Source organism: Pleuronectes platessa, chromosome 13, assembly GCF_947347685.1.
Source record: "Pleuronectes platessa chromosome 13, fPlePla1.1, whole genome shotgun sequence".
NCBI classification, from domain to species: Eukaryota; Metazoa; Chordata; class Actinopteri; order Pleuronectiformes; family Pleuronectidae; genus Pleuronectes; species Pleuronectes platessa.
Window position 1 is genome coordinate 325,334 of NC_070638.1, and position 9,156 is coordinate 334,489.

Sequence of the window (9,156 nt, forward strand, 5' to 3'; positions counted from 1 at the left end):
AGTCCCTGTGAATGTCTCCGGTTCTCCTGCAGGACCTGCAGAACCTCGGAGCCCGGAACGTCTGTCTGATGACGGACAAGAACTTGTCCCGCCTCCCTCCGGTGAAGATCGTCCTGGAGTCGCTGCTGAAGAACGGAGTCAAGTTCAAAGTGTACGACAACGTGCGTGTGGAGCCGACCGACACCAGGTACACAGGCTGCCTGCTCTCTGATTGGCTGATGTACCATGTTTTATAATTTGTATGGTCAGTGATGAGCCAATGAGAAGTTGGAGTCTTCATTTCTCTGCTTCAGTTTTAAAGACGCCATCTCGTTCGCAAAAAAACACTCGTTCGACGTGTTTGTGGCGGTGGGGGGGGGCTCTGTGATTGACACCTGTAAAGCAGCCAACCTGTACGCCAGCCACCCCGACGCCGACTTCCTGGACTTCGTGAACGCTCCGATCGGGAAAGGGAAGCCGGTCACCGGGACCCTGAAGCCGCTCATCGCAGGTAACCACCACTAGAAGGCCGCAGGGGGATATTCAAATAATGAGCAGTTGATTATTGATTCTGAATATTTTCAGGTCGTGCTGTTAATTATTAATCTGTCTTCCTTCACCTGTTCAGCTGGCCGACAGTAAAAACCTGTCACAACGTTTCCTATGAGGTCAAAGGTCACCACGTCTTAAAACACTGACCATGACTCAGCAGCTCTGAGTTAACGGACGTGTGAAAGAAAAACAGGATGTTACTCATTTCTATCATAGTTTTATATTTAAAAAAGATCTTGAACTTTGTTCCTTTGCTCAGTTCCTACGACGGCGGGCACCGGCAGCGAGACCACCGGAGTCGCCATCTTTGACTACGAGCCCCTGAAAGCCAAAACCGGTACCGGATCCATGAGTCACCTGAATCTCACCTTTATATGAACACTGTGATGTTTGCACTTTGTCGTTATGAAAGTAATTTGAAAGTGAAGTGAATAGAATTATTGAGCCAACGAGCGAATCAGGATCCAGGTCATGATGACATCACCGTGTCTATCTGAGCTGTGATTGGCTGTCTCTGTTCAGGTATCGCCAGCAGAGCAATCAGACCCACGCTGGGGATCGTGGACCCGCTGCACACGCTGAGCATGCCCCCCCGAGTCGCCGCCAACAGCGGCTTCGACGTCCTCTGGTCAGTCTGTCCAACACCTGTCCAGCATCTGTCTGTGTGTCCAACATCTGTCCAACATCTGTCTGTGTGTCCAACACCTGTCCAGCATCTGTCTGTGTGTCCAACATCTGTCCAGCATCTGTCTGTGTGTCCAACACCTGTCCAACACCTGTCCAGCATCTGTCTGTGTCCAACATCTGTCTGTGTGTCCAACACCTGTCCAGCATCTGTCCAACATCTGTCTGTGTCCAACATCTGTCCAACATCTGTCCAACATCTCTCTGTGAGTCCAACATCTGTCCAACATCTGTCTGTGTCCAACATCTGTCTGTGTGTCCAACACCTGTCCAGCATCTGTCTGTGTCCAACATCTGTCCAACATCTGTCTGTGTGTCCAACACCTGTCCAACATCTGTCTGTGTGTCCAACACCTGTCCAGCATCTGTCTGTGTGTCCAACACCTGTCCAACATCTGTCTGTGTGTCCAACATCTGTCCAGCATCTGTCTGTGTGTCCAACATCTGTCCAACATCTCTCTCTGTGTGTCCAACATCTGTCCAGCATCTGTCTGTGTGTCCAACATCTGTCTGTGTCCAACATCTGTCCAGCATCTGTCTGTGTGTCCAACATCTGTCCAACATCTCTCTCTGTGTGTCCAACATCTGTCCAACATCTGTCTGTGTGTCCAACATCTATCATCATCTAAGGTAATATTGTGTTGATGTGTATTTCATGAGTAGAAGTTACACACGTGTCAGATTCTTCGGACCACGTGACTTCGCCGTACGAGTTAAACACAGTTTGAAACCTGCAGCCGTGACCTCTGACCTTTTTATAACAGAGGAACCTTTCACCCACACTCGAGTATTAACACAGAGGTCAGAGGTCACAAATGTAAACTGAATTATCACAATGTTCCACACTCACAATCCTCCTGTGTTCTTTACCGTCGTTGTTAGGACCCGAGCACGATTCTTATTATTCTCTTTATTATTATAATATTATAAACTAATTCAACTTCATAGAAAATTAAAGTGGTAAAAATGTAAGTATCCTGGAGGAATTTGAAATGGGCGTGGCCAAATGGCTCCACAGCGTCTAACCCGTCTAACCCTAACCCTCTAAATTATAGTATTTTAAAATCAAATCTAATAGTTTGTCTGATGTTCACATGGAGCAACTTCCTCTGTTCTTAACTCAACTAGAGTCAAACTACACAAAAACTTATTAACAGAAAGTTAAACGACTCACCTCAGGGTCATAAGATAAGATAAGATGCATTTATTCGTCCCAAACACAGGCACACTCATGCAGGTAGGGAAATGTAACCTCTGCTTTTGACCCATCTGGTGCAGGACACACAGAGCAGTGAGCGACCATGTAAGGCGCTCGGGGAGCAGATGTTGGGGGAGTAAGGTGCCTTGCTCAGGGGCACTAGACAGGGTAGGGAGACTCTTGGATTTTTGGACAGATCAATCCAGGTTCGTCTTTTGTTGTTTCTCCGTGGAGTCGAACCAGAGACCTTCTCTGCTCATAGTCCAAGTTTCTGCCACTAGACCACCGCCTCTCCCTAATGGGAACAGGAAGTAAGCTTCATATGAAAACTTTCATTCAATTAACATTCCAATTTCACGTTTGCATTATTAATGAGCGAGATAGATTATCTATAAGATAAATATCTCCGATCAAAGCACTGCACAAAGTCTCTCAGCTTTTTCAAAACTTCACACACCATCTTATTTTGCTAATTTTAACTTCATGTTTAGGTATCTTATGATTATTAGTTTTTAATATTTTTTTATTTAAACTAATCATTTCATTAAATTTTGTATTTGAAAATCTAACTGAAACTGCTGTCAATCATTGTCACTGAGTCCTGACTCCGCCCTCAACACCAGCCAGCTGTCCTATCAGCTTCAGCCTCTGTGGGTGCCATGGTAACCTTAACCGTAACCTTTTTATTTCCTTATTTTTAGAATTCAGATTGTTAATATTATTTCAGTTCAAATTTAAATGCGTGTACTTTTCTAGGTAACACTTAATATTTGGGAACACATATTAACTAGGTTAGGGTTCACTCTGAGTGGAGGGTTAGGGTTAGGGTTCACTCTGAGTGGAGGGTTAGGGTTAGGGTTCACTCTGAGTGGAGGGTTAGGGTTAGAGTTCACTCTGAGTGAAGGGTTAGGGTTAGGGTTCACTCTGAGTGAAGGGTTAGGGTTAGAGTTCACTCTGAGTGAAGGGTTAGGGTTCACTCTGAGTGAAGGGTTAGGGTTAGAGTTCACTCTGAGTGAAGGGTTAGGGTTAGGGTTCACTCTGAGTGGAGGGTTAGGGTTAGGGTTCACTCTGAGTGAAGGGTTAGGGTTAGAGTTCACTCTGAGTGAAGGGTTAGGGTTAGGGTTCACTCTGAGTGAAGGGTTAGGGTTAGAGTTCACTCTGAGTGAAGGGTTAGGGTTCACTCTGAGTGAAGGGTTAGGGTTAGGGTTCACTCTGAGTGAAGGGTTAGGGTTAGGGTTAGGGTTCACTCTGAGTGAAGGGTTAGGGTTCACTCTGAGTGAAGGGTTAGGGTTAGGGTTCACTCTGAGTGAAGGGTTAGGGTTAGGGTTAGGGTTCACTCTGAGTGGAGGGTTAGGGTTCACTCTGAGTGAAGGGTTAGGGTTAGGGTTCACTCTGAGTGAAGGGTTAGGGTTAGAGTTCACTCTGAGTGAAGGGTTAGGGTTAGGGTTAGGGTTCACTCTGAGTGAAGGGTTAGGGTTCACTCTGAGTGAAGTCTTTCTGACCCACAACACGTTCCCCATTCTAGACACATTCTCCTCTTGTGTTACATTATTTTTCTTTGCATGTTTAACGTCTGTAGACGACACATGTAAACATGTTGTTGTCTTTAGTCACGCTCTGGAGTCGTACACTGCCCTGCCCTACCACCAGAGGACCCCCTGCCCCCCCAACCCCATCAACCGGCCCGCCTACCAAGGCAGCAACCCAATCAGTGACGTGTGGTCCCGCCACGCCCTCAACGTGGTCGCCAAGTACATGAAGCGGTGAGTTGAGCCACGTTCGATTCCCGGGGGATCTGAACATCTGAACAGAAACATTCTCTTTCTCTTGTGAGGGCTGCGTTTAGAAAATCCATTCTCCGATTCCAAACAACCTCATAGAATAATCGGATATCGATGTGTAAAGTATCATGACTCTCCTGTGTGTCAGGGAGTGAGGCGGAGCTAACACACAGGCCCCGCCCCCCTGATCCAGGTTAAGGGTTTCCCTCTGGGACCCTGTAAAAGGATCCTGCTGCAGGATGTGGGCCGAAGCACCGGCTGGTTCCGTGTCCCCCCCACCGCGCTCACTGTGCAGCTTTACTTTGTGTTTGTTTGATCTGCTCCAGAGTTTGTGACACATACTTCTACACAAACAAAATACGCTCATATTTTGTGTGCACGCATTTCAGCTGCTACACAACACGAGACGTGACGCACACAGTCAGGATTCATAACTAAATACATGTGATCATTTTTGTTTTATGTGAAGAGCGACTGAGACGGGCACACAGACACACACACACAAACACACACACACACACACACACACACGTTTTCTCTCTCTCTAATTGCTCAGTTTACACCTTTAATTTCTTTCATATCCAAGAAAACTGGTATTGTTACCGAAATATCCTGAACTGAATTGAATCGAGATCTTGTGAATCCTGGACAGGGTTCTTATGAACAGAATATCTGATTGGTTGGTTGATTGATTGATTGATTGATTGATTGATTGATTGATTGATTGATTGATTGATTGGTTGGTTGGTTGCAGATCTGTGCGGGACCCTGAGGACCTGGAGGCTCGGTCCAGCATGCACCTGGCCAGTGTGTTCGCTGGAATCGGCTTCGGAAACGCTGGAGTTCATCTGTGGTGAGGAACAAAGATTTAATGTCACTAAACTTCGAACTTTAATGTGGATGCGATTTTGTTTATTTTAACCTTTCTTTCAAATTTTTAATCTGCACTTAAAAATATAAATATCATAATCAATGAAGTTAAGACTCACAGTTTCATCGTGACCAGTTCAAATCAGTTATTATATGAAATATATAAACAGTGGAAGCTGCTTCTCACTCCTCACTTTAAGCTGTTGATTAATATGAACCAGATCCAGAACCTGAGGGAAAAGGCTTTGAAGATAAGGACGATGACACGAAGCTGAATGTATGAAGCTGGAGGAGATGGTCCACTGATGAATGATGGAGACACAGAGAGGAGCAGTCAACTACTGACAGATGCTAACAATTATAATAATAAATAAAACAATTATATCCCCCAGTGATAATCAGTGACAAAGTGAGCACTTTTAAATATGTGGACATATACAGCTGGACTGTAATCTGTAGACTTGCTGTGTAATAGCTCAAAGCTGGACTTCATACGTAGACCAGACGTCTTGTTCATATTCTGTGTGCGTGAAATCATAACTGGATATGGATCAGCAGCTCACCGTCCAGCAGGGCAACAATAGAGAGCATATTAAAAACAGCTGTGAAAGAAAGAGCAATATTCAATTCACTTTGATTCTGGATTATTATTCTGGGTCTTGCGTGATATGTCTGTGTACTGGTTGTTGTTGTTGTTGTTGTTGTTGTTGTTGTTGTTGTTCCGTTCTGCAGTTGCTGTAGCACTTTGGCCCGAGACAAATTTCCCTACAGGACAATAAAGTTGATTTGATTTGTTTAAATAGCATTCGTATAGAAATGATTCAGACCTCTGGTTTTAAATCTAAAGACAATTATGAAACTTTTCTTCTGGTTATTATTTTATTTCCTGTTATTAATGTATTTTATCTATTTTTATTTATTTTTTCATGAAACTGTAGAAATAAGATGTTTTTATGAAAATAAGATAAAATTATACATTTGAAATGTTTTGTGTGTTTCAGTCACGGTATGTCGTATCCGATCGCTGGAAACGTAAAGACTCACTCAGCGAAGGGTTACAGTGTGGAGCACCCCCTGGTGGTGAGTGATGAGAAGACAACACATCTGCATGAACACTATTAAATGATCAAAATATGAAATACATTTTAAACACGTTGATGCTTCTGAACGTCTTCGTGAACACATTGGACACAAAAGACAGTTTCTTACACCTGAGCAGCCAATCACAGAGGGAGACTTGGCATTAGCACAAGAAGCAGGTCAACAAGCTAACGTTAGCATTCTGACTGTTACCCGCTGATGTTGTTGCAGAGCATTACTGTCATGTGATAATGTGAAAATATTGATTACTATTATTAATTATTGTGTGTGTGTGTGTGTGTGTGTGTGTGTGTGTGTGTGTGTGTGTGTGTGTCCTCAGCCTCACGGTCTCTCTGTCGTTCTCACGTCTCCGGCCGTCTTCAACTTCACGGCCCCAATGTGTCCAGAGCGCCACCTGGAGGCTGCAGAGATCCTCGGTACCTGTTCACCACTTCACCTGTTCAGCCGTCATCAGATACAACCAAAACAACACAACATAACAACAAACGCAAATGCATTTGACCAATCACAGACAGGGACAGTTTGACTGACAGCAGAGCAGAGGATCAAACTGGTGAATAATAAAAATCTGATCAGAAGAAACAGTTCCAGCTGCTGAATGCAGGAAGAACATCTGGTAAAACATCTGGGATACATTTATTGATCACAAGCACAATCACACAACATGCAGAGTAGGGAAGTTTGTCTTCTGCTTTTGTCCCATCTGGTGAACCTCACAGAGCACAAGGTGCCTTGCTCAGGGGCACTTAGACAGTGGGGATGGGAGAGTGCTCTTTGGATATGTTGAATTGTCACCGCGAGGAATCGAACCAGCGACCTTCCTGCGTGATGTCCGTAACTTTCTGCCCATAGTCCAATTATTCTGCCACTAGTCCACCGCCTCTGGTTCATGAATCAGAGCAGATCCGAATATTATCAGTATGTGTGTGTGTGTGTGTTGTGTTCAGGTGCAGTCACACACTCTGGTGTTGTGTGTTGTGTTCAGGATCAGTCACACACTGTGTTGTGTTCAGGATCAGTCACACACTGTGTTGTGTTCAGGTGCAGTCACACACTGTGTTGTGTTCAGGTGCAGTCACACACTCTGTTGTGTTCAGGTGCAGTCACACACTCTGGTGTTGTGTGTTGTGTTCAGGATCAGTCACACACTGTGTTGTGTTCAGGTGCAGTCACACACTGTGTTGTGTTCAGGTGCAGTCACACACTGTGTTGTGTTCAGGATCAGTCACACACTGTGTTGTGTTCAGGTGCAGTCACACACTCTGGTGTTGTGTTCAGGATCAGTCACACACTGTGTTGTGTTCAGGTGCAGTCACACACTCTGGTGTTGTGTGTTGTGTTCAGGATCAGTCACACACTGTGTTGTGTTCAGGTGCAGTCACACACTCTGGTGTTGTGTGTTGTGTTCAGGTGCAGTCACACACTGTGTTGTGTTCAGGTGCAGTCACACACTCTGGTGTTGTGTGTTGTGTTCAGGATCAGTCACACACTGTGTTGTGTTCAGGTGCAGTCACACACTCTGGTGTTGTGTGTTGTGTTCAGGATCAGTCACACACTGTGTTGTGTTCAGGTGCAGTCACACACTCTGGTGTTGTGTGTTGTGTTCAGGTGCAGTCACACACTGTGTTGTGTTCAGGTGCAGTCACACACTGTGTTGTGTTCAGGTGCAGTCACACACTGTGTTGTGTTCAGGATCAGTCACACACTGTGTTGTGTTCAGGTGCAGATCTCCGGCAGGTGAAGCGGGCCGACGCGGGGGCGGTTCTGTCCGACACGCTGCGTCAGTTCCTGTTGGAGCTGCAGGTGGAGGACGGACTTGCTGCAGTCGGGTACAGTAACGAGGACATCCCAGCTCTGGTGAAAGGAACAATCCCTCAGGTGTGAATCAACTTCTCAACACTACATCCATTAATAACAATAATAATAATAAACTCAGTTTAAAGTGAATCTCTTTACTTCACATTGGAATAAAACAGTATTGATTCAGATGTTTTCAGAGCTAATGACAGTGAGTTGGATGTAGAGACCCCTAGTGGTCAGACCGCGTCACAGATCCCCTCAGTCCCACACTTTCAGTTAATTCATTAAAGTGCTCTGAAGTGAAGTTTTTATGAGTTTTAATATTTACATTTTTCAGGAGCGAGTGACCAAGCTGTCTCCTAGGAGTCACAGCGAGGACGACCTGGCCGAGCTGTTCGAAGCCTCCATGAAGCTCTACTGAGTCCACTGGCCTCGTGGGAGAGAGAGGGCTGAGCTGCAGTGCCTCTAACAGCCACTAGATGTAGCAGTTTGTCTTCCTGCTCAGACTCACCTTTGACCTGAACATGTGACCACGTCTGACCAAATAAAAAACAGTTCTCACACGTTAGTGTCAATGTCTCTATCGTTATAGGGACGGACATTGAACATGTCCGACCCACGTCTCCACGGTGAGGCTAGGGGGGTGCGTTGTGACAGGATGTGACATAAACCGGATCAATCATCAGTCATATTTTATTTTTATATTCTAATATGACCAGTTTGTCTCACAGATGTTAACAAGGATCAACTTCCTGTTCTGAACTCAACAAGAGTCAAACAGAAACTTAGTGACCAGTGAATAAAGCTCAGTCCCATGTGAGGATCCTCTCCCAGGACACACATGCTGATGGAACTGAACACATCAACACAACAACACAACAACACATCAACACAACAACAGGATTCACTTAACTTAACTTCATGTTTAAAGTGTTGATACATAAAGTCTGATGGAGATGAAGGAGCAGATGAACTGAGGAGCTCCTCTCAGTGATGGTAGAAGATGTGAGGAGACATGTTGTGTATCAAGAAGTCTTGTTGTGATCATGGACCATAGATCATGATCCACCACCATGATCTATGGTCCATGATCACAGTCTGTGATCCACATCAGGATCCACGATGTGGCTGCAGCTCTGATCCTGATCCACAAGCGATGTAGCAGCCGGACTCTGGTGAAGAAGTCACGTC

General features: G+C 45.1%; 1 protein-coding gene across 3 annotated transcripts in view; it reads left to right on the forward strand.

Annotated features, from left to right (window-relative positions):
- Positions 1–8,528, forward strand: part of adhfe1 (alcohol dehydrogenase iron containing 1) — a 9,988-nt gene extending 1,460 nt beyond the window's left edge. For 2 of the 3 annotated variants that reach the window (XM_053438838.1, XM_053438840.1), the window contains 4 exons: positions 33–187; positions 294–490; positions 791–868; positions 1,054–4,123. In XM_053438838.1, the coding sequence (XP_053294813.1) occupies positions 33–187; positions 294–490; positions 791–868; positions 1,054–1,844 (1,221 nt within the window). In that variant the 3' untranslated portion in view covers positions 1,845–4,123. Of the gene's footprint in view, positions 1–32; positions 188–293; positions 491–790; positions 869–1,053; positions 4,177–4,948; positions 5,048–6,065; positions 6,145–6,484; positions 6,582–7,885; positions 8,044–8,302 lie in introns of those variants that run through there. The other variant, XM_053438839.1, reaches the window with a different exon arrangement.
- The last annotated feature ends 628 nt before the right edge of the window (positions 8,529–9,156 follow it).